Genomic DNA, 25,405 nt, shown 5'->3' on the forward strand with positions numbered 1-25,405 from the left:
CGGGGGCGGGGGCGCCGCCGAGCGCGGGGGGCGATGGCGAAGCTCCGGGTGGCGTACGAGTACACGGAAGCCGAGGACAAGAGCATCCGGCTCGGCTTGTTCCTCATCATCTCGGGCGTCGTGTCGCTCTTCATCTTCGGCTTCTGCTGGCTCAGCCCCGCGCTGCAGGATCTGCAAGCCACGGCGGCCAACTGCACGGTGCTGTCGGTGCAGCAGATCGGCGAGGTGTTCGAGTGCACCTTCACCTGTGGCGCCGACTGCAGGGGCACCGCGCAGTACCCCTGCGTGCAGGTCTACGTGAACAACTCGGAGTCCAACTCCCGCGCGCTGCTGCACAGCGACGAGCACCAGCTTCTCACCAACCCCAAGGTAAGGGCCGCGCGGCGCGCTCGGGGGCGAGGAGGCTGAGGGCCGGGCCGCGGCGGGGTCGCTCCCGGCGGGACGGGTCGGAGCGCGCGCCCGCCCTCGGGGGGCTGTGCCCGTCTCCGGGGGTGCCCGACAGCCTGCCTCTCCCCACGCCTCTCTTGTCTGGTCTCAGATTTTGAGGCCCGACCCAGCCCAGGTCCGGGGTTTGGAGCAAGGCGAGGAGAAAGTTAACTTTTCCTTGGATTAAAGCTGGAGGGCAGCGGAGATCTCCTGCTTCTGCGCTGGGCGGCTGACCGTTTGAGCTTGGACTGGCCTTGAGTTCCGATGGAAGGACCTTCTTTGGCGCTTCCAAAGTTCCAGGAGTGTTTGTTTGTTTGCTTTTGAACTCCCAGTAGACATTTTAAATTAACTTGAGTCTAAAGATGAGTTTTGGAGGGTCAACAACCAACCTGTCATCAAACGCGAAATTTTGGGGGGGTCCATTCGGGGAGGGGGCGTCTAGAGGTGTCCGAGTAGATTGTCTAGGCACTCTGGCGCGGCCTGGAGAACAGTTAAAACTTATGAAAACAAAGTCTTCAGTGAAATGTATCAAATAGTCCTTTCCTGTCAGCTTTCCGTGTTATAAGCAAAGTGGGGAAAAAACCACCTGGTTAGGACGCACACGGCGGAGAGCAGAGCCAGACTCAGAAAACTGTTCCCAGTGGAGAAAGACACATAAAAAGCAGTGTCCTCAGCCTGTGAACTAATTGAGCTTTGAAATGCACCTGCTTCTGCGGGCAGGGTGATCTTTGCTGCCTTTGTCTTTTGTACCATCCTTGTTGCTTAACTGTGAAAGTGAAGGTGTGCTTTTAGAAGTTACTGAAACTTTTTAGTTGTTAGGACCACACTTGAAGAGCAAGCAGGAATAGTGCAAAAGAAAAGGGAAGCTATCTATTAAGTGTAATACTCAAGCTCTGGAAGTGATAATGTCTCAAGGACAAATGTTATAAATTAATATTTGCTGCATAGGAATTTAAAAAGAAGCCTCAGGGTCGTAGAGACTTTTTTTCAGTATTAAACCAATAAGAGGGGTGCCCAAGTGATAGTAATAATTGAGAGATTGTTAGTTCATCACATGGGAGTTGCTACCGTTGTGAAACATCGCTAATTATTTTAAGATAGTAGTTTAATCATTCATCAATTAGATACACACACTAGTAAATAGTTAATATCTAATCACGACGCTGGCAAATTAGAATCTACTACAAGAAGATTTCTTCACAGTTTCCAGGCAGTTTTGCAGGACCTGGCAGAAACAGTAAATTGGAATCATGGAGACAATGATTTTTAAATCAGTTGGAAGCAGTCACAATGCTTTACGTAATACTAAGATTCTTTCTTGCAACTTACAAATCTGATTTTTTCCCCCCAGTGCCAGTTGGCAACAGGTTTTTGGTGAAGAACCTGAACCAAATCATATTTTATAAAGTGAAGTATTCAGAAAATGGCAGAACTAGACAATAATACATTTATGTTACAGAAAGTGATAAATAATATTTCCTACAATTTTGGAGATTTCCTCAGCCAAACTGATGCCTCTTAATCTGTGAGATACCCTTTATGATCTGCTGTGACATACAGAGAACGTGAAGTTGTTCTTTAACATCAGCTTTCTAATTTTGATCAGTTAATTGCCCAGTTTTAAAATTCATGTAAACGAGTGGTGATGGAAAAAAAATCACTGCAACCAAAATATTGTGGCAAAGGCAAGTACCTAGGCAGATTGTTTGCAAATACCTTTGCAATTAGATCGGCCCGTCACCCACCCCTAATAGATATTGGCCGCCTCGATCTTTTTTTTTTTTTTTTTTGCTTATCTTACTACTGTATCTGTTGAAGGCCTAGTTTCCTAGCAGTTCCTTTTGTTTTGTGGATCCTACACACCTCCCCGCTTCGTTTTCAAGACCCAGCACTGCAAGAATCCACTGAGGCTATCACTTCTTAGAAAAACAGAACAAGCAGTTTTTCTTTCCCTTGAGCTTGATGCATTAATTACAGTAAAAGGTAGGGAAGGGAAAGCATATTACAAATATAGACGTTCTCAACTGTAGACTACTGAAGAAGATACAGATCTTTGCTTATTTCTTTAAAATGTCTTTAAGTCCTATTCAGGTTATTTATGTTTTGCATTAAATCATTATTGTCATATATCCAGTTATATAATGTAGTATTCAAGCTAACTAATTATCCACAGAGAGATGACTTGATGTGTGGATTGACCATAGCAGAATCTTAATTTTGGGTCAGCCACTGTTCCCATGATTAGACTGCCTCTGTGTGCCTCAGAGCTGTATGCGTGAAGAGCTTGGTTCACAGCTGTGGTTGCACAGTGGAATTACCTGGTAACTTTAAAAGGACATTCTTGTGCTTGGGTCCAGCCCTCAGAGGTATTCTGATTTGGCTCTTGAGTATTGGTGGGGTTTTTTTGTTTTGTTTTGTGTTTGGTTTTTCAAATTTCGCAAGTGATTCTACTATGTAGGAAAGAGATGAAAACCACTGTCTAGAAAAATGTCATCATCTACTGTGCAAAAAAAGCCACATTAGAACCAAAAAGCATTAACTGAGTAGTGTTTGTGTTTTCAGGTTAGAAGTTGTTTGTGCTGCTCAGTATAAGAGGTCGATATAAAAAAGAATACTTGAAGGAAATTTTGAAAGAAGAGAATTATTTACAATTAGTATGGAAATTATTATTTAACATTGGTTATTTTAAATGCACACAATTCCAGACGTTTGCTTTCACAGGAAGGGTGAATGTTTAAAAGCACTCCCAGTATGTGGGACAAGAGAGAGTAGATGATTAGAGACTATATATATTTAATGTTTGAGTTTATTTCTTCCTTGGATAATAAAAACCTAGAAATAAAGCATAAGAGTGTTTCTTAGAAGCCAGAACTCTAAAAGTGAGAGAAATGTATTGAAGAGAAGAATTTAGGTAAGACTAGAAAAGACTATAGGTGTTAGCCCGGTGTGGTGGCGTGTGCCTATAATCTCAGTACTCAGGGGCTGAGGCAGGAGGATCACTGGAGTTCCAGGCCAGCCTGTACTGCATAGTGAGACCCTGTCTCAAAAAGACCAAAAAAAAAAAAATATATATATATATATATATATATATATATATATATATATGTGTGTGTGTGTGTGTGTGTGTGTGTATATATGTATATATATAAGCTATAAGCACATTCCCTATAGCTGGATGTCCCCTGCTTTGAGGGTTGTGACTTACAGGCACCTTCTTGCTATTTTTGGTTTTGCTGAGATTTACAGTGGTGCACCCCACCCCAGCACAGTGTGTAGGAAGCGTGGCCTGCTGGGGTAATTTCTGAGCTCCTTCTTTGAAATATATGTTCAATTAAACATACATTGTGATTCAGGGAAATCCATCGTATTAGAAGTATGTAATAAAAGGCTAAGCTGTGACAACTGCTTTACAGTAATTATATCACCATGAAGAAGTGGCTTGCCTCATTTTTCCTCAGTGATTATATTACACAGTAGTTGAAAATGGGCATAAAATTCAGTTGAGCAAGTGCTTTTTGAGGATCTGTGATGATCAAAGTGCTGAGTGGTGGCGCACACCTGTAATGCTAGCAGTCAGGAGGCTGAGGCAGGAGAACCACCGTGAGTTCAGTGCCAGCCATGGCTATAAAGTGAGTTCAAGGCCAACCTGAACTACATAGTAAGGCCCTGTCTCAAAACAAAAAAAGGACTGAGCATAAAACTGGAGGACATGTTCATTCATTTGACAAATATTTTTTCATTACAGAGCTCTTTTTTAGTAGTATATTTTTATAATACATAATATTACATACTTCTTGAGGAATTGCTGCATACATACATGTATCACATCTTGATCATATTTGCTACCCCTTCTTTCCCCTGGGGTCTGCTCTCTCTCTTCCCCTGATCTCCTTCCCACCTCTGCAAAGTCTACCTCCCTGTTTCCTACCATCTCATTTAGCTCTTGAAATTACTTACATATTGGGTTTCTGAGAAAAGAAACCATGCAGTATTTAACCTTCTCAGTCTGATTTATTCCATTAGCACTATGGTCTCAAGATCCATCTATTTTCCTGCAAATGACTCAGATTTATCCTTTATGGCCAAGTAGTATTCCATTATGTAGATTTTTCTGTATCTGTTCATCGGTTGATGGGCATGGGCTGCTTCTGTTATGAACTGTACTGCTATAAACATGGGCATGCACGTGTCACTTTATTATGATTTTTCCCTTTTTTAGGAAGATACCCAGAAGACATGTACCTGGGTCAAATGTAATTTCTACCTTTAGATTTTTGAGGAATCTCCACATTGATTTCCAGGGTGATTGACAAATATTTAGTAATTACTATATGCTCTGTGGACTTCTTGGTTCTGAGACTAGAAAAGAGATCAAAACAGAGACCCTGCACTCACCAAACTTACATTTTGATGGAGGATAACAGACAATAAATATACTGATAATATAACGTCATGTAGTGATATGTGGGTAAAGGAAATTGAGGCAGGGTGAGAGTGTAGATAGTGCTGGGCGAAGCGAAGGATGTCTTTTGGAAAGGATGCTCACCTCACATGGGCCTGGCACAGTGACCCAAGGTGAGGACGTGTGCAGAGGCTCTGAGGACACAAAGTAGTGAATCGCGTGGCTCTCTGGAGAAAGCAGGGTCCACAGGCTGAGCAGACAGCAAATCCAGAGGCCACGAGACACGTGACTGCCGTGTCTGTGTGGGGAGCAGTGAGCACAGTGAGATCGGGCCACAGGAGCCAGGCCCAGAAGAGTGGGAGGGGAGGTTAGGCTCCTGAACACTTCAGATTTTATTCTAAGCATGATGGTGAGCACCTGACATGAAGGAGGGTTGAGATGTGATCAGATTGAGACTTTAAAAACTGTAAATAATCCCACTGGCTGCTGAGGTGAAAGTGCAGTGTGTGTGTGTGTGTGTGTGTGTGTGTGCGCCTGAGAGTGCATACGTGCATGCACATGTCCTCATTGTACAGAGTGATGGGTACAGGGCAAGTTTGGAAGCGAGTCCAGTAGAATAGGCAGAAGGAGGGGGTAGCCTAGATCACTGATGGGTGGGCAGCTTGGGGAAATTCACTGGTGAATGGGAAATATGGGAAAGGGAGTCAAAGATGGCTCGAAGACAACATGCCTGGGCCCTGTGCTAGATGGGGCAGACTGAGAAGTAGGATTGGAGGAGTATAGGTGAAAACCAAGGACTGAGTTTCACATACGCCCATCAAACGTGCAAATGAGGATGCATGCATGCCTGTGGCCTGGAGAAGATTATCTACCGGAGGACACAAGAACATAGTTAACCATCAAACACGGCAAAATGTCAAGTTCTACAGAGAGGTACCAGTGATATAATATGAACATTCAGAGAGGGAGTGTCTTGGTTACTCTTCTCCTTGCTCAGACAAAATACCTGATAACCCAAAATTAAGGAAGGAAAGGTTATTTAGGTCACAGTTTGTGGAGGTTTCAGTCCATAATCAGCTGGCTCCAAGGCAGAGTGGCACATGGCACAGGGGCAACAGTTCATGGCGGTGGAAAACAGCAAAAGCAGCAAGAGCACAAGGCGGGGAACAAGCCTCTTTTCCTCCGTTATATTGTATATCGCCATCCGCCCATGCCCTCACCGTGTCTGAGCCCTCCTCTTCCACAAGCTGAGGATGTTTACAAAGTAAGGACCCTGGCTTCCTGCTCAATCCCTGTTGAACTTTTAAACTTTTGAAGTTGACACAGCAAACAACATCCCAGAGCTGTAAGGGCATGTCCTTCCCACCCCAGGATGTAGAACAGCTGAGTTACTTAGGAAAGCCTTTAGACTTCTCAAGTTGACAGTGTATCAGCCATAACAGGGAGCTTCATGGAGAAAGTGACATTTCTCATGAGTCTTTAAGAGGAAAACTTCATCTTGGTGGTAAGGAAAGGGGCGGGGCATGAAGAGAAAGAATATCGAGGTAGAATGAGTGCCAGGACCCGAGCTATGAGGGGTCAGAGTCTGGGGAGTGTTGGGAGATGAGCAGGTACACTGGCAGCCTGCATCACGGGACATGTAGAGAGAAGTTTTGGAGGAAAGGTGGTAGATGTAGGGCAAGGGAGTGCCAGTAGTGCAGAGGTCCTTCACAACCATCATGGCTTGGTGCACACGGGGGACCCTGGTAGGGAGGAATACGCACTCTTTCTCCAAGATGTGCACATTATAATCCCTAAAATCTATGAATATCTTATGTTACATAGCAAAGGGGAATTAAGGTTACAGATGGAGTTAAGGCTGCAAATCAGTTGATGTTAAAATAGGAGATTATCCTGAATTATGCATGTAAAGCCCAGTGTAATCACAAGAATCTTTCCGTGGGAAAGACAGAAGCAGAAGAGGAAGTCAGAGTAATGTAATTTGAGAAAGACTCAACCAGCCATTGCGAGTAGTTTTCAATAAGGAAGAAGGGCGTGACCCAAGGAATGCAGGCCATCTCAATGTGTTTTCCCAAAGGGGCACAAATCAAGAAAATGGATTCTCCCCTGTGCCTTTAGAAAGGAATACAGCCCAGTTGGAGCCTTGATTTTAACCCAGTGAGACTGCGTCTGGACTTCTGACCTCCAGAATTGTGATAATAAATTTGTTTTGAATTAAGTCACTAAGTTTGTGTTAATAGCAGTAAAACTAATACAGAAGCCAAAAAGATTTTGAGCAGCTGGCTGACATGATTAAATATTCAAAGACTTGGTCAGAATGTATTGTCCATCTGTGTTACATCTCTTCAGAAACAGTCTAATCTGCAGGATGCTAGAGTCCTTATATTTGAGGTTACTTTTCATGATCTAACCCTAACCTGTATTGGTGGATATCATATATGAAGATTTCGATGATATTTGTAAAGTCCCCAAAAATTATATGTCAAAAAACTAAACAGAGGGGCTGGGGATTTAGCTCAGCGGCAAAAGTGCCTGCCTGGCAAGCGCAAGGTCATGAGTTCGGTTCCCGGTACCGGAGAAAAACCAAAAAATAAATAAATAAATAAATAAACAGAAACTAAAAATCAAAAGATTTGTGATTTTGTACAATATTTTTGCAATAGTTTGAGAAAAATGCATTTACTTTACCACAAACTTGCCTCAGAATTATGACTTTTTATAGGTTCTTGACACATTTTATTTATAAAAAAATGTTTCTGACATTCACTTATGAATGAAGATAATTGCCCTGGCTTAAATTTTCTTTCAGTCTTTAACAGAATTTCATAGTCAGTTCAGTTCCTAAATCAACAGTACATTTATATTATAATTTCCATAATTGCTCACAGTAAAACACTGAACAGAATGGCTTTTAATATTACAGATGTTTCTAACCATTTCTCATGCTGTGCCTCAGACATTCTGTAGGACACATAAATCAGTGGGTAAAAATTTTTACTTTTGAGTTGAAATATCCTCCTTTGCTCACAAGACAACCAGTGTTATGATTGCAAATCATTACATTTAGTAAATTATTTCTGCAAATAAAGTAAACAGATTCACTTTACATTTACTTTCTTTTTTGTTTTCTTTCTTTTTTTTTTTTTTTTCCGGTACTGGGAATTGAACTCACGACCTTGCGCATGCCAGGCAGGCGCTGTGTTGCTGAGCTAAATCCCCAGCCCCCTACATTTACTTTCTTAAGTAACAGATTCTAGCAGATTAGATCACTTAGAATATGTTCTGTGTGCTGAACCACATGCCAAGAAATAGCTAGCCTCGCTTCTTCCATAGCATTCATCTAATTGAGGCAGTAGACTAGATGGACTCAGAAACCTTATCCAGTCCCTAGCTCTCATCTATGTGCAGCAGCACATACTGATGCTGCATTTTGTTGGAGAAAACACATTCTAGAAAGTAGACGTTTAATCCATTTTTCCTTTGTAATGACCATGTGTGTGTAAATTTTCGTTAGAACAATTTCATTTCAAAGTAGATCTGTCTAAACAACTAAAAACCAGATAATACTATGTGGTAAGAGATAAAGTCTCAATTCTATTTTAATTACCTTTTGTTTTTTATATTTCAAGGGTAAAAAAAGTGACAAAATTCAGCATTATTCCCGTGTTGGTTTGGGGGATATTTTGTGCAAGTGGAACAATAACATACAGGACACATATTTTATAAGATTATTTATAATAGTCACTCAAAGAATGATAATACAAAAGAGTGCAGGAAATCGGTCCACGCACTAAGACCAAGGAATCTAGCCAAGGGCCTGGATCCCATGGAAATGTGCTCCATGAGTCTAGCTGAAGACCTAGAGCTCATAACAATGCCTCCCACGAGTCCAGCTGGAGGCCCAGAGCCCATAACAATATCTCTTGTAGACCTATTTCACGGATCTGCGCTGGGAAAGCCCAAAGGTCAGTGATGGAATCTAGGAAGTCTGTGCCCGGGGGATGAAGGATCTATGCTAGCAGGCTGAATCTACACTGGAGCCAGGAAGCAACATGCAAAATAAGAACCAGAGTTCCCCTGAAAAGTACCACAGGCATCCTCACCAACAGTGTGGTCCTGACCTCCTCCCATGGTGAAGACAGCTGAGTTGCCATTAGGAAAGCCAATGAAACAAACTTCTCCAGGATACTGGCAGTGCACCGTCTTCTCCTCCAGAGTCAGAAAGTGATGCTCAAAAGAGGACCACAGCTTCCCCAAAGTGAACTGAAGCTATTCTCACTGCCAACAAGGCCCCGAGCTCTTCTGAGAATGAAAACAAGTTCACCAGGAAAGCCAGTATGACAAGCTCCTCCAAAAGAACCAACAGCTCTTTATAGCTTCTCTCAGCTCCCACCAGCCTTTCTCAATTCCAACAGCCTAACTTCTTCTCCAGTTCTGCCTCTTACGCTGCTGGCAACAGTCCCCAGGTGGGCCTCCCATACCCAGCACCATGCTTACTCAGTTCAGCTGAGTGTTAGAAGTTGACCACCAGTTGTCAATCCATTACATCCTCCAAACTTATTTCTGTTGAGTTTTTTTGTTTCTGTCAATGGTACCATAATTTTCTTTTACTATTTTGTTTGTTTGAGACAGTGTGTGTATGCTATGTAGTTCAGGCTGGGTTCAGACTCTCAGTGATCCTTGTGCCTCAGCCTCCTGGAATTACAGGTTTGCGCTACACGCCTGCCTTGGGACTATGCCATTGTGATCCAGAAGGTCATGAAAGACCTGGTCCTTACTCTTTTTCACTCTATGAGCCCTTAACATGTTTTTCCTATCTTGTATTATGTTTGCCTTGTAGGCAGTAGGAAGGGGGAAAAGATAAATTAGAGGAGGCTGTCATCAAGAAATCAACCAATACAAAGGCTGATGAGGCTGTGAGGAAGAAGGAGCCCCTCTCCACTGCTGGTGAGAGTGTAAACTGGTGCACCCACTATGGAAATCAGTATAGCGATTCCTCAAAACACTAAGACTAGAGATTCCATTTGACCCTCCTAGTCCCCATCTAGGTATCTTCATGAAAGAGTTAAAAGCATCAATAATTCCTCCACCTGTGCAAAACCGGTAATAGGCTCAATGGTGAAACATTGGAAACTTTTCCCCCTTAGATCAGCAAAAAGAAAGATACCCACTCATCCTAACTCTGCTCAACAAGGCAGGAAAGGTTTTGTGGGTTTTTTTGGGTTAGGTTTTTTGGTTTTTTGGGGGGCGGGGCATCGTCTTTTTGAGACAGGGTCTCGCTATGCAGTTCAGGCTGGCCTTGAGCTTACTTTGTAGCCCAGGCTGGCCTCAAACTCACAACAATCCTCCTGCCTCAGCCTCCCGAGTGCTGGGATTACATGCGTGTGCCACCTTGCCAAGCAAGGCAAGAAAGTTTTTAGCCAGAGCAATTAAGCAACCAGATTAGAAAAGGAGAAATAACAGTTTCTATTTAACAATCACCTAATCCTGTATTGGTGACTCTTTGGGGGCACATTAGAGCTAATAAATGAATTCAGTAAGTTTGCAGAATATAAGCTCAATATACAAAATGTTTTCATACAGTAGCAACAGTCCAAAAGTGAAACTAAGAACACTTTTATTTACAGTAGTATCAAAATAATAAAATGCCTGACAATAAATATCACAAATTTAACAAAGTGTAAGACTTATACATTGAAAACTACAAAACATCACTGAAGGAAATTAAAGAAGGTTTAAATGGAAAGACATCCTTTATTTGTGAGTTACTAGTAAGATAGCGGTATTCCTGACATTGATTTATAGATTTAGCTCGAAAAATCCAGCTGGATTTTTATCTGTATAAATTGATGAGCTGGTCCTAAAACTCATGTGGAAATGCAAGAGACCCAGCAGGGCCAAAATACAATCTTGAAAAAAGAGAATATAGTGGGAAGACTCACGTTTCCTTATTTCAGTGCTTGTAACAAAACTACAGTGATCTGCTGCCTCCAGCACAGCTCTTGAAACTCCGGAGAGAGAGGGGGGAGAGTGAAGAAGAGTCAAAATACAGAAAGCTGAGGTCAGGTGGAGCCCCCTCTCTTGATGGGAGAAAGGGCTGCCCGATGACAGCAACGTGTTTACTTATACAATCAGCATAAGAGGCTGTTTACAGAGAATTTTAAGGGGAGGGTAAGATCCAGAACAGGAAGAACATCTAATCTTCAACAAAGCATCATGCGTTGGTGGTTACACAGGGAACAAGAAAGGAGCTGTCTGTATTATCTCAGGGGAAGGCTGGGTCACTTTGTGTGTCAGCTCCCTGAGCTGCATACGCTTCTCATGGGACCCGCCAAACTCATGAGGAACAGTGACATTGTCCTAGATACCTGAGGTACAGACAACTTCGCCCCCAGTAGTGAACAAAACTGTGGGCCTGGCATAGGATAGACAGCAATGTATGGAGTAGAATTGAGAGTCCAGAAATAAACTCATACATCTGTGGGCAATTCATTCCTGATAAAAGCATCAAGAGCATTCAACAAGGAAAGAATAAGTCTCCAACCATTGATATCTGCATGCAAAAGCATGGGTCTGGTCTCACACTGTATTCAAAAATTAACCAAAAGTTAATCATAGACCTTAGTGTCAGTGCTAAAACTTAAAGCCCTGAGAAGAAAACAGAGGCATAAATATTTATGGCATGGATTAGGCAAAATTTCTTAAAGATGACACCAAAAGCACAAACTACCAAGGACAAATACATAAATTGGGCCTAAGTAAAATTTAAAAATTTGTGCTTCAAAGGACACCATCAAGAAAGTGAAAAAGACAGAGAATAGAATATTTATAAGTCATAGATCTGGTAAGGTGCCTGTATCCAAACATATAAGGAACTCTTACAACTCAACAGTGACAAGACATATACCCCAGTTGAAAAGTAGATGAAAGGTATGCATTAATATTTAAGGTACACACTTGGCCAAAAAGCATGTGAAAATATGTTCAGCGCCCTTAGTCATCAGGGGAGTACAGATCTAAACCACAATGAGCTGCCACTTCTGACTTCACTGGAATGGTTATTAATGAAGACAAGGGATTGTTGGGAGTGTGGATAAATGGGAACACTTAGGCATTGCCGGTACGAATGTTGGAGGGACAGCCACTTTGGAGAGCAGTTTGGCAGTTCCTCAGGAAGTGGAAAATAAAACGTGACCCAGCAGCTCCATTCCTAGTTGTGTACCCAAGAAAAATGAAAACACAGGTCCACATAAAAACCTGTGACTCTTCACGAAAGAACTGTTCATAGTAACCAAAGCATGGGAACATCCAAACATGCATTAACTGATGATTGAGAAAATAAAACCTGTGGCGTCTTGACAGTGGAAAATTACCTGTAAAAATGAATGAAGTGTTAATACATGCTACAATATGAGTGACCTTGAAAATACACTAAGTATAGGAAGCAAACAAAAAAAAACTACATATTATATGATTATATTTACCTAAAATGTCCAGAATATGGAAATCTGTAGACTGAAAGTGGATTAATGGTTGCTTACACCTGGAAGGCAGAGGAAAATTAGATGTGATAGTTAAAGGGTACAGATGTGATAGTTAAAGGGTACAGGTGTGATGAAGATTTTCTAAATTTGATTGTGGTAATGATCATATACCTCTGTGAATCTACTAACTGCCATTAATTTTGTGCATTTTAAATGGGTGAATTGAATGCTGTGTGTGTTATATTTCCATAAAGCTGTTAGACGCCCCCCCAAAATAATAGATTTGCTGTACAGACTTTGGTATTTCAAATAACTTGTAAAGAGATATCTTATTCAGTAAAATGTGTTAAGACTGGTCTGTTACTTTGAAAACATATATTTTTAAATATAAATTTTCTCAAAAATTATTTGGAAGGTATTAAGAATTTTCAAAACTTATTTGTAAAAGCAAAGTAAAATTTACTCAACTAAAATTATAGTTTTAGTGGGATAAAATGTTATAGGTACAAAAATAAATTATGAAGGTATAAATAAAATATAGGTAAATATTCAGCTAATTTTGGGGGGTGGGCAGAGATTTTGTAAACATGATGCCAAGAGAGAAATTATAGAAGAATACACCAGTTTATTTAATACCATAGTAAGAAAAAACTTAGCCCTTTGAAAGAAGCCAGGCATAGTGGCACACATCTGTAATCCCAGCACTCTAATCTCAGCACTCAGGAGGCCAAGGCACAGTGATCACTGCAAGTTCAAGGCCAGCCTGCACTACATAGCAAGACCCTATCACACACAGAAAAGAGAAATGACAAATATTTGGTACGGAAATGATTCGAAAGTCAACAACTGAAGAGCTCTTAGCAATAAAACACCATTTCTAGTAGAAGGACAGGCAAGATTATGAAGAAGCAGTTTAGTGAAGAATTACATGCCGGGCATGGTGGCACATACCTGTAATCCTAGCACTGAGGAGGCTGAGGAAGGCGGATTGTTGTGAGTTCAAGGCCTGCCTGAACTGCATAGCAAGACCCTGTCTCAAAAAGACAAAAAAAAAAAAAAAAAATTACAGCTGAACACATGAAAAATGTGTGTAATATTATTAATATACAAAAAGATGTTAATCAAATCATAACTGTATGAAGTGCTGGATATGTTAATTAGCTTGATTGTGGTAATCACTTCATAATATATATATCAAAATACATTTTACACTTTTTTTTTTATTTTTATTTTTTTTATGTTTTTGGTTTTTCTCCGGTACCAGGAACCGAACTCACGACCTTGCACTTGCCAGGCAGGTGCTTTTGCTGCTGAGCTAAATCCCCAGCCCCCTACACTTTAAATATTTACATTTTTTTTTGTCATATAAAACTCAAAGCCGGGGGGAAGAATTATTAATTAGAGAACTGAGGTATAGCCCAGTCATACAGTGAATGTTTGGTGTGAGCAAAGCCCTGGGTGAGAGAGGGAAAGGAAAGGGGAGGAAGAAGGAAGGGCACTAACCAGTAAAATGCTGAGATAGCTTTCCTGCCCATCAAGTTGGCAGATACTACACAGGTAAAAGTGGAAGGACACAGAAATCTTGTGGTCCATTGGTGGCAGCATGTTACCAAGGAGAGATTGGAAATGTGCATCAACACCCCCAAAATACTATGTATTACGTTCCTCGGGTTGCCGTGACAAAGTACTACTAACTGCATGTCTTATAGCAACAGAATTAATTTTTCGTGGTTCTGGAGGCCAGAAGTCTACAGTCAGGGTATCAGCAGGTCCATGTGTCCCTGAAGCTTCTGAAAAGCAGCATCAGTCCAGGTTCTGCTTCTGTCTTCACATGTCCTCTTCCCTAGGTGTTTCTTCTTATTATTCTTTTTTTTTGTTTTTTTTTTTTGTTTTTTTTTCCAGTACCGGGAATCGAACTCACGACTTCGTGCTTGCCAGGCAGGTGCTGTGCTGCTGAGCTAAATCCCCAGCTCCCTTCTTATTCTTATAGAGACACTAATTTTTGGATTTAGGGCCCCCCCTCAACCCAAACTGTGGGTTAAGCTAATACATCAGAATTTTCAAATAAGATCACATTCTGAGGTTCCAGGTGGACACGAATTTGAGTGGGATCATTTTTCATACCATGTACTGTGCATTCACTGTGACTCAGTAATACTAAATCTGAGGATACAGCCTAAGGGGAAAACATGGAGTTGTTGAAAGATAGAGCTATAAAGAAATGCCTTGTAGTATCACATGAACTTGTAAAACATCTGAAACAACCTAGATGATTCATAATAATGTACTATTATAAAAGCATGTCTACTAAAAATGTATATCTAATATTAGGCACATATTTATATGGTGAAATGTTAACAGATGTAATTTGTTGAGGAAATGTATTTTTTGTCGTAAAAGGATGTTTGTTATGCTGTTAACCGAAAAAGTAGATTATAGAACATGATTCTGTTAAAATATATGCTTGAGTTTATGTGTATATGCACACTACTAATTTTCTTTTTTGTAATAACTTCCATTATATATAATACTTCCAGTAATTACATCAATTTTATCTTCATTTTGGCAAGAGATGCATATTATTCCTGTGTAAATAACAGTGATATACCTTCAGTTGAAAAATACAGGAGAGTATGAGATTTGACTTTGTTCATGTAAATTTAAAAATTTTATATGAGGAACATTATACAAACAAGATGAACGACAAGGTGAAAGCACATCACGAATTTTATTTTTGATCACCTGTAACTTCTAAATTTTCTTTAAGCCATAAAGATGGTTCAGTTTTCTAAAGATAGAAACCCCAGAAATATTACTTTAAAGTAAATGCTCTATGAAACGTGCAGGGAAAAACTAAATAATACAAGTGACAGGATCAGGATGTGAAAGTGAAGCTCCTACCTACTAAAAGAGTGTGTAGCACCTACATACCCGCCTCTCCGACTCCGTGCACTTACATTCCCATCTCTCCTATTTTAAAGCCATCACCATGAAGAACCGGAAACGCCTTCTCCACAGACCCCGTTTGAGAACCATCTAAGATATCGCTACCAGAGCTCAGGACAGAGCTGGGCACATGACAGGCCTCCAAGACGCTGCCTGGGATAACGCCTGCTTTGTCTGAATCCAGGTGTCTCTTAATAGGCATGTCCTTGTAGGTCAGTCACTTAACTTCTTGGTAGTCAGTTTTTGACAGTGTAAGCAGTGAAAGTACCCGGCATTTGCATTGTAGTTTCAAGGTACGCAGCAGGGAGAACTTCACAGGTGAAAAAGGAGTTTGTGAACATTGTCACAAACTATTGGTAGTATTGAGGCAACAACATACTTTTGGGGCTCTCAATGTTCTGACTTTCCCCATTCTTTAACGTTAAAGCTGGTGGAAAATATCCACAGTACAAATCATTACTGCTGGGCCAGGGTTTAGCTCAGGGGCACAGTGCCTGGGTGGCAAGTGTGAGGTTCTGAGTTCGATTACCCATACCAAAAAAAAAATCATTACTGCTAACATTACTCAAATATATCTGTATAGTCACTAATGCAGCAAGTGTTTGCTGAGTGCCTGCCGTGTGGCAAACACTATTCTGAGTGCTGGGGCTGCAGCAAGTGTGAACAAAAGCCCTGTGGGTTGAAGCTTCTTTCCGGTGCCTTTTGGGAAGGTGCCCACAGAACTGTGGCAGGTGCATTTACTGCTTAGATTTGAGGGAACACTGGCTGCTTCGTTCTTGAGCTTCCTTCCATCCAGCTTTATTGCCCATGTGCGTGTGATGTACTAAATGTTTTCTTGCAGTCACTGTCAGAGACCTGGCCCTTCAGTGTTTTTCAGCTAATATTTATTTAATCTTGCAGAGCAGCTGGACAGTAAAATTACAAGCACCAATTTATGATAGTAGAATGTTTTGAAGAAGATAAATTCACATCTTCAGCAAATTTAGTTACCAAGGAAGTGTTATTGAACAACAGAAAATCAGGGCCGAGTATGGTGACACACACCTGTAATGCCAACCGTGGGGAAGCTGAGGCAGGAGGATTTCTGTGAGTTCGAGGCCAGCTTTAACTACATAGTGAGACCCTGACTCTAAATAAATAAATAAATAAATAATTTTAAATTAAAAACAAAGTCAGTAACAACTTGAAGTAACCACAAATACAGTAAAAGTTAATTTGAAATGAATACTCTGATCAATTCTGTGCCAATAAACTTGAAGCCATAGGATGAGATGGTGATTCTCTAGAATAGTATAAACTTCCAAAATAAAGCAACATAACATAAATTTCTTTCTTTCTTTCTTTCTTTCTTTCTTTCTTTCTTTCTTTCTTTCTTTCTTTCTTTCTTTCTTTCTTTCTTTCTTTCTGAGACAATGTCACTATGCAGATCAGGCTGGTCTTGAGCTCACTTTGTAACCCGGGAAGGCCTCCTCCTGCCTCAGCCTCCTGATGCTGGGATTACAGGCATGCGCCACCATGCCCAGCTATTATAATAGAGATTTCTAAAACGTGAACTGCTTATCATCGAGGAAATAGTTATCAACTATAACTATGAATCTTTCCAGAACTGTAATCATGAAAACAAGTAACTTTAATTCTGCCTTTTTGTTTTTTTGGTACCAGGAATTGAACTCAGGACCTTGTGCTTACCAGGCAGGCACTGTGCCACTGAGCTATGTCCCCAGCCCCAATTCTACTTTAAACTGTACCAGAGAATACAGAACTAAGAAAAACTTCCAAATTCCTTTTATAGCTATAATTCTATTGAAACAAAAACGTATGATAATATACACAGATAACAATTATCAGATAGTTTTTCTTAAGAATATTTACTTAACATCCTGAATGAAGTAAAAACAGTTTAAAAGGAAAGAACCTTGGGCCCAGAAATTGATTTACAGACTTACTTTGTCTTTAAGAGGTTTTTATTGTGTGTTTGTTTGGAGTGAGTATCCTAGAAGGAAGAAAAAAAAGGCCTGAGTAACTTTTGTGTCCTGAAGCTGCAGATTTTCTTCAAAACACAGGTTCTAAAAATTATGATTTTTCACTGGGTGTGGTGGTGCATGCCTGTAATCCCAGCACTCAGGAGGCTGAGGCAGGAGGATCCTTGGGAGTTTGAGACCAACCTGGGCCACAAAGTGAGCTCAAGGCCAGCCTGAACTGCATAGCGAGACCCTGTCTCAAAAAGAACCCCCACCAAAAAAAAATTATGGTTTTCTTTGTCTCCTTGCTATCTGTCTTTATTTCTTCTATCCTCCCTCCCTTGGTACCAGAGGTTTAAATTTAATTTTTGCATATTTATATATTTGAAATTTTTTTTCTAAAGTCATGCATCTCATGCTTACGTTTGGGGTGATGTCATAGTGATGTTCTTGGTTTAAGGACTACAGTGTACCTATAGATAATGGATCTGTCACTGAAATGGGTCTAATTCTGCTAATTGTCACATATTTATTTCATAAAAATTACATATCGTTATGTACGAAATTCAGCAAACATACCAGACATTGGATCAAGACAGACAAATTAAGGAAGGAAACTGGTGTTTTGTCACAAAGATTGTGACTGCTACTGCTGTATAGTAGACCCTTAAGCATCGGTGAGAAAATTCCCAAGGTGGAAGAGGTCACGGATGGTCAGCTCACAGAAAGAAACCCAGGTTTAAAGTGTAAATGAAAATAAGAATCCCATGTTCAACTATTAGAAAGTGTAATTGTAACTGGCTATTTTAAGGAGATAGAGAAAGGTGTTCTCTTAAACCTCCGGTAGGAGGACAGCAAAAACAGTCTTTGGGTCATGTAATTGTGATTTTTGAATGCATACATTCTCTTCCTGTTCTCACAGGTGTGTGCAGATGCTTGTGAGAGAAAGCTTACTGCTCTTGTATTTGTAATTGCAAAAGACTGGATAGCAGATTTAACATTTCTCATTAGAGGAGTAATCAATTAATTGTGGAACAACTATCAGGGGAATGAAAAAGCTAATGAAAAAATATCTTCGGTACAGATACAAGATCAGCAAGAGATATTAACAGATAAAAGAACAAAGAGCAAGACACAAAGGAGTGTGCTCACGTTCCTATTAAAATACCGTCTAGAATCTGTTGGGAAGAACCACAAGTGACTGCTGAACTCAGCGTCTGAGGATGAAAATCAGAGAGGGGGATCATTTCCTTTTATAATCCTCCCTATTGTTTGTGTTTTTATGGTGTATATCTGTTGGGCTTTCTTCTATTAATTTGTAATTGAAATAGCTGTGTGACTTCAGATATTACCATACTGCTCTGTGACTTAGTTATCGCATCTGTAATATGAGGATTATAATAATGCCCAAGTTCTTGGGCTAAGAGGATTAACATGTGGAAAGCATCTAGAGCAGTACTTCAAACAGTAAGTTTTTGATGAGTATTTGCTATTGTTAAATGAACAGAGTTTAAAAAATCAAGCAGTACTGTGTCTTTTTTGGAGCAAGCACCTCTTGGCCACCCTTCCACAGACAAAACTTTTTTTCTATTTTGTTTCCCCCTAATGTTTCCAAACATTAGGTTCCCTGACTGTTACATTATAATACTATTGATACTGCCTATGCGAGAATGTAAGGGTTTTTCTTTTTTTTTTTTTTTTTTTTTTCCCTTAGGAAGTCTTGCTATGTAGCTCAGGCTGGCCTTGAACTCACTGTATAATCCAGGCTGGCCTCAAACTCACAGTAATCTTCCTGCCTCAGCCTCTTGAGTGGTGGGATTATAGGCGTGTGCCATCATGACTGGTAGATTTTGCATTCTCGTACCGTCACATTCCAACCCACTTTTCCTCTCATAATTCTTTAATTACGATTCTGCCATAGTTTTTGGCCAAGTTAATATTGAGTGCATAACTTATTTTAACAATGTAAAAGTACTGTTCACTTCTATGAAGCAAAGTTCACACCATCTCTGCTGGGTAGAAGCAGACTACCTTTTTTGCCTCCAGGCCACAGAGATAGAGAGAAATAGTGTTTGCCAGATCAGTAGCATAGAATAGTTTCAGACACAAGTTTATTTGCTCCAGTAGAGACTGTCTCATTAAGCAATAGTTATTCTCCAAGATTTGTGTGCCTTCAAGGGCAAATAAGCACATTTAACAGGCGTGATACGGGGATACCCATTCCTGTAAGCTCTCTGATGGCTCCAGAAGTGCAGAATTGGTATATTCATTTCTTTTTCATTTTAAATTTTATCTTACTAGTACTGTCCATGTTTGTAGTACGTGACATTTACATTCCATCTTGTGGAGTGGGTACTACACGTAACACAGCTTGTTGCTTTTTAAAATTCTCTTCCCCTACCCACTTAGCTCATCACTCTCTCTGTCTGCAATCCCCTTTGCCTATTTTCATTCTTGTTATTATTATTCTTAGCTTATGTCTGTGACATGTATTTGGTGCCGGTACGTGGCATATCCTCATTCTTCTTTCTTCTCCTTACCCTCTTTTCCTCCCCTTGCCCTCAGTCTCCTGGACCCCTTCCCATTTGCAAAAGATCTATTCCCTTGCATCCTTCTATCCATCCTTTACTTTGCTTTTTGTTTGTACTTTGCCTTGCTCAAATGAGAGGTGCCATTTAAGCTTCTGTGTCTGATTTATTTCGCTTAACATTGTATTCCCCAGGTGCATTAATTTTCCTACCAGTGGCTCAGATTTACACTTCTTTATAGCAGAGTAGTATTTCATTATGTAGAGATACCACATTTTCTTTATCTGTTCATCTGTTGATCACCTACAGGCTGTGATGAATTGAGCTGCTGTAATATTGGTGTGGTTTTTTGGGAAGTTACCTAGAAGGGGAATAACTGGTTCATACCGAATTTCTAACTTTAGTTCTTTGGAAAATGTCATCCTCATTTCCACAGTGATAGTACTGGTTTACTCTCATTGTACTGGACTGTGGTGGTGCAAGGGATGAGAGTTTTCTCGGAGCCCCTGTCCAGTTTTATCTCTAAGAGCCCAGAGGGACTGCTTTTTGACTATGACCCCTGAGCATGAGAGTCTCAGGGAAAAAACAGCCCCAATGTGAAGCTTCTGTGACTTTTTACTGACAGAATTATGAAGCAAAAAGGACAAAAGAAGGGTATCTCTTCAGGAATTGATGTAGACAACAGGGAAAGGACCAAGTGGTCTACATAAGTGACTGAATAGGGAGGACAAGAGCCAGAGCACACATTTCTTAAGGCAGTATGTTTTGATCCTGTGACTGTTACCTTGTAGGCTACCCTTCAATCCTAACCGTGCATTCCCAGAGGTCTAGGCTATGGCTGCAAAGGTCCCTTATCTCTGCTTATCCATCTCACATATACTACCTCTGGCCAGTCCCTCCACAGTTTGCATTCCCACCAACAATGCAGAGCGGTTCCTTTTTCACCACAGTCACACCAGCATTTGTTATTCTTTGACTTCTAATTTTGTTTGGTTTTATTTAATTTTGGGAAGGAGTGGTTACTTGCAGAGTCATCCACTGTGATACCTTTTTTACCATGGGTTAGAAAGTTACAGGGTGAATTAGGCTAGTTGTTGGGCCTGACTATTCTTTCTGTACATCTGTCTATGTATAGCATCTATCCTTTTGAGATCTGTAGGATCATAGGCAAGTTCATGGACTCTCTAGGCCTATCGTGGCAGGAGCTTGGGTTCAAACGCCATTTCCCTTAGCACAGGTCCAGTGTCCAAAGATACTGTAAATGTCTGGCTTTTCCCTACTGCATAGTTACTGTGATAAATACCTACATTTCCACTGGAAAAAGTTCAAAGAGGTTTTTTTTTTTTTTTGGTCTTTTTGAGACAGGGTCTCGCTATGCAGTTCAGCCTGGTCTCGAACTCACAACGATCCTCCTGCCTCAGCCTCCCGAGTGCTGGGATTACAGGCGTGTGCCACCACGCCCAGCTTGAAGAGGTTCTTTAGGCCCCACTCTAGGTTCTACTACAGGGTCCTCAAGGATAAACAATTCCCCTTCAGTATGGTAACTTCAGGCCTCGGATGAGGAACCCTGCAGTATACACCTTGACTCATAAGCCTTCATTTCACCAAGACTCACTCTGGTGTGCAGCTCAAAGAGAACCTTAAAAAATTGTCCACCTATTTTTGGCCTAGGACTCTTACAATCCATTAGCCACTGTTAAAGTTCTACTGGGATCATATTGTTTTTATTATGTCAACAAATTCTCTGTGGTCAGAAATTCAGGCAGAGCACAGGAAGATGATTTATCCTAGTCCTTGATACCTGAGGTCCCAGTTGGAACACTTGGACACTGGAACCATCGTTTACTCACCTGTCAGCCAGTTGACAGTGGATGTTAGCTCGGGGCTTCACTTCCTTTCCCTGTAAACCTCTTTATGTGGTCTTTGTGCACTGGCTAATTTGAGCTTCCTCACAGAACAGTGTTCAAAGGATAAGCATTCCCAAGACAGAGATGTAGCAGAAGCTTTATTACCTCTTCCTCTTTGGCCTTAGAAGTCACACTGCACCATTTCCGCTGTAATTGCAGGCTCTTAATGTTCTAGGGAAGGGAAAGATAGATACTTCACCTCTCAGTAAAGAAGGGTCAACCTCACATTATAAGAGTATGTGAGATGGAATATATATTAGTGTCACCATCTTTAAAAAATATGTTCTGCCACAAATAGGAGTATGTATCAGTCAGGGTTTACTAGAGGAACAGATATAATACAAGATAAACAAATGTACAAGAAATTACAAGTTTGGCTTACAATGGTCAGCTACAGAGTTGGATGAGGAAACGTGCAGAGGGTGTCTGCACGCTGGAGATTGAAGAGCCCAGCCACGGGCCTGGAGCTCGCTGCAGTGTCCGTGCAAGTCCGTATCAAAAGGCTGATGGGTCTGCGAGGGAATGCTGAAGAATCTATGATGAAGGCCGGAGAGCCAACACCAGAAGGCTGAAGAGTCCAGACGGAAGCCCGACAGTCTGCACCAGAAGCCAGGAGACGACAAAGCTGAAGGCGAAGACCGGAGCTCCTCCGAAAAACCAGCAGCCAGACCTTCCTCAATTCCTTCTTTTTATGCAGTCTACCTGCTCTGGGGAGGTGGGGGTGGTCCTCCACACCCACACCCTCTGCATGCCTGCCTCTTGCACAGGCTCAGGATGAATACAAAGTATGCACCCTGGACCCCTTCTGAGTTACATAGTTAACCTTCTAAACTTCTCAAATTAATGCAATAAACAACATCCCAGAAGGGTAAATGCAGGTCCTTTTCACCCCAAAATGCAGAACTGCTGAGTCACTTAGCCAAACCTCTAGACTCCCCAAGTTGGCACAGTGTATCAACAATAACAGAGTACCAATTTTTCACCCCTGCCATTTACCCATCCCAGTAACTTATCATAACTTAGGGAACTTAGCATTGAAAGGGTTTGTCAGGTCCCTTTGTGCACAAATAATGGTTGTAATTTTTCCTGGACTGTTACATATACATACATATATATGTTGAATTTGTGTACCTTATATCAAGTGCATAGTATAACACAATACTGTTAATGAATTTGAATATGTTTAAGAATTTAAGAAATTTCATCTCAGTGTTTTATATTGCCAGAGTATTGTCCATAAGGATTTTTTTAAATTTTATTTTCATGCTGGGGATCATACCCAGGATCTCACACATGCTAAGCCGACACTATACCCCGAATTGTACCCTCAGGGATTTAAAATTGTGATTATAAGCCACCAGACATTTTTCCATCCCCTGTCGTGGTTGTTACAAGTAATGTGTTGAACTTCAGTCAGATTTAAATTTCTTGTTTTTGTTTGACTACTTCTATTTAGATTCAGCCTCTATTTTTGGCAAACACAATGTATTTTTATTTTCTTACTGACTCTGAAGCTAAATGAACTATTTTCTTTTGAAGGTGGAATGTTCTGAACTTTTCTCAATTTTAATAGTATCCGCCTGACTCCAAAAATTAAATGAATATTATTAAGTTACAAAAAAACAGCAGAAGTGTCAATAGGCTTGGTGGGTAAGTGGGAGTGCTGTCTGGGAGGGAGGGAGCAACTTTTCCCAGAAGCACTGATGGAAGGAGAAAGTAGTTCCTTGGTGAGTAATAGGTCAGCTCATCTGGGCGTTTTCCAGTGCCATCACCCATGCCCCTTGTCCATCCAGCGTATTAGATGACTCAGTGTCTCTGGAACATCGGTACACAATCTTTTCCCGTTCCATTCCATCGTGGAATGTCACCTTCCCAACCTGTTCCCTCACAAGCAAATTCCCGTTCAACCTTAATAAGACAAATCAAAAGTCATCTCTTCTGTGACGCCACCTCTCCCGTCCCCGTGGCCAAAATATTCCCATCCTCTTTTTGCGGTCACAGAGCACTTTGTGAACATGTCTCAGTTACTATAATGCTTGCTTCTGGGAAAGTAGAGAGAGAGGAGTGAGTAATAACTCCCTACCCAGCACTCAGTAGTCAAGAAGGATTTGTTGCATAAATTATCAATTCTAAAAACCTGTCACTTCAAGGCAGAGGGATAACTGTTAAAATGCAAATTCCTCATCTTAATGAATCAGAATTTCAGGAGGGTAGATGTTTTTGACAGGTCTCTGTGGAACATACTTTAATAAACGGTGTAGCACACTGGCCATTTTGTATCTGCACAGCCTCCTATCACCTGAGAGCTCATTTTAGTTTCTGTTCATAGCCAGCCTTGCTTTCCACATTTTCTACGCCATTTATCTCACCTTCAGATTCTTCTATAAGATTACTTTCATTTAACATTCAGATCTAAATCTACATTCTGGAGCCCCTTGCCCTAGAATTTATTTTTTAGCTGACGTATAATTTTGTGTATGTTTTTCCAGTTAACCTACATTCATACAGACTGTGTGTGTGTATGTCAGCATTTGAAATATTGTGGAATTTATTAATGGCTCAGTGGTAATTTTTGTTCTACAGAGCTTTTCTGATTATATGTTTATATTATAAAGATATCATTTACGTTACAAATCACAACTGATACAGATTTCTCACAGGATTACAAAAAATAAGAGACTATTATATAAAAGGTGTAACTCAATCTGTATTTTAGTAGGTAATGTGTTAATTTATTCTCTAACCAAATTCATTTAGAACACATTTAATCAGCAAAACCCATTCTAGTATTAAGTCCTTGAATAATACCCTTCCAAACCAATGAAGTCAAAAAAGAAACAAGAGAAAAAAAGTTTCTGTATTTCTGTTTCTTAGATAATGCCTCACAGAATAATACTTAATTAAACAGACCACGTGTTCATTCAATATTTTTTAAAACGACTCAGTAAAAGAAGAAAGTGAATTCTGCCTACTCTGCCCACATGATTGAAATGTAATCCTCAAGACATTTATGACAAAAGACCTACTCAAGAAAGCTTCTACTTAAATATAAATCCATGTGGTAGGCTGAAAAAGAATGCTATTATAAATCTTGGTAAACCCTAACATAAAGATAATGGAAAAATAAGTAATAGTATGTAATCAAACATTTCATGTTGAGTGATGATAGCGTCTTGTCTTAATAAACTCACTGGAGGCCATTATGATGTTATACTCAGAATAGCTCACTCAATTTCATCAGCTTTGTTCATGAATATAAAATTGTTTTAAAAACTTTTTCTAAGAGAGACATTAAAAATGTATTTTATCTTTTGCTGTTTTTCTCCTAACTTTTTAAAGAAAATGATGTCATATAAGTTCAGGAAGCAAACAACACAGATTCTAGCGGAGGTATTTGGTGGTGATGATACTAGAAGTGCAGGCAGTGTTGCCTTTGCAAGTGAAAAACAAAATAGGTCAGAACTGTATGAAGATGCTTCTGCAGGGAAGTGCTTCTTGTGCTCCCTGATCAAAGGTATTCTGTCCATAAATTCACCTAAGTGAAATTTCATCCATGGCTCCAGAAATCAATCCTGAAGCCAAATCGAGACAGGAATGCACAAATAAAAACTTACAGTTCATTTTCTGAGGACATACCGGGAATGCAGAAGGCTGCACTGGACTGCTTCAGCTCATCAGTCATCTGAATTGCACCAGTTCCATCCCAGTGGAACCACTGTAGTGGCTCTCCGAGAGGGGGTTACCGAGGGCA

At 40.5% G+C, this 25,405-nt stretch overlaps 1 protein-coding gene across 1 annotated transcript in view; it reads left to right on the plus strand.

Moving 5' to 3' along the window:
* Kcnmb4 (potassium channel subfamily M regulatory beta subunit 4) overlaps window positions 1–25,405 on the plus strand; it is a gene marked incomplete at its 5' end in the record, with an annotated part of 56,671 nt that continues 31,266 nt past the window's right edge. Inside the window, 1 exon segment of the mRNA XM_005374310.2 lies at window positions 1–369. Within this exon segment, the coding sequence (XP_005374367.1) occupies window positions 34–369 (336 nt within the window).

Source organism: Chinchilla lanigera, unplaced genomic scaffold (genome assembly GCF_000276665.1).
Source record: "Chinchilla lanigera isolate Chin_1 unplaced genomic scaffold, ChiLan1.0 scaffold00004, whole genome shotgun sequence".
Lineage (NCBI taxonomy): Eukaryota > Metazoa > Chordata > Mammalia > Rodentia > Chinchillidae > Chinchilla > Chinchilla lanigera.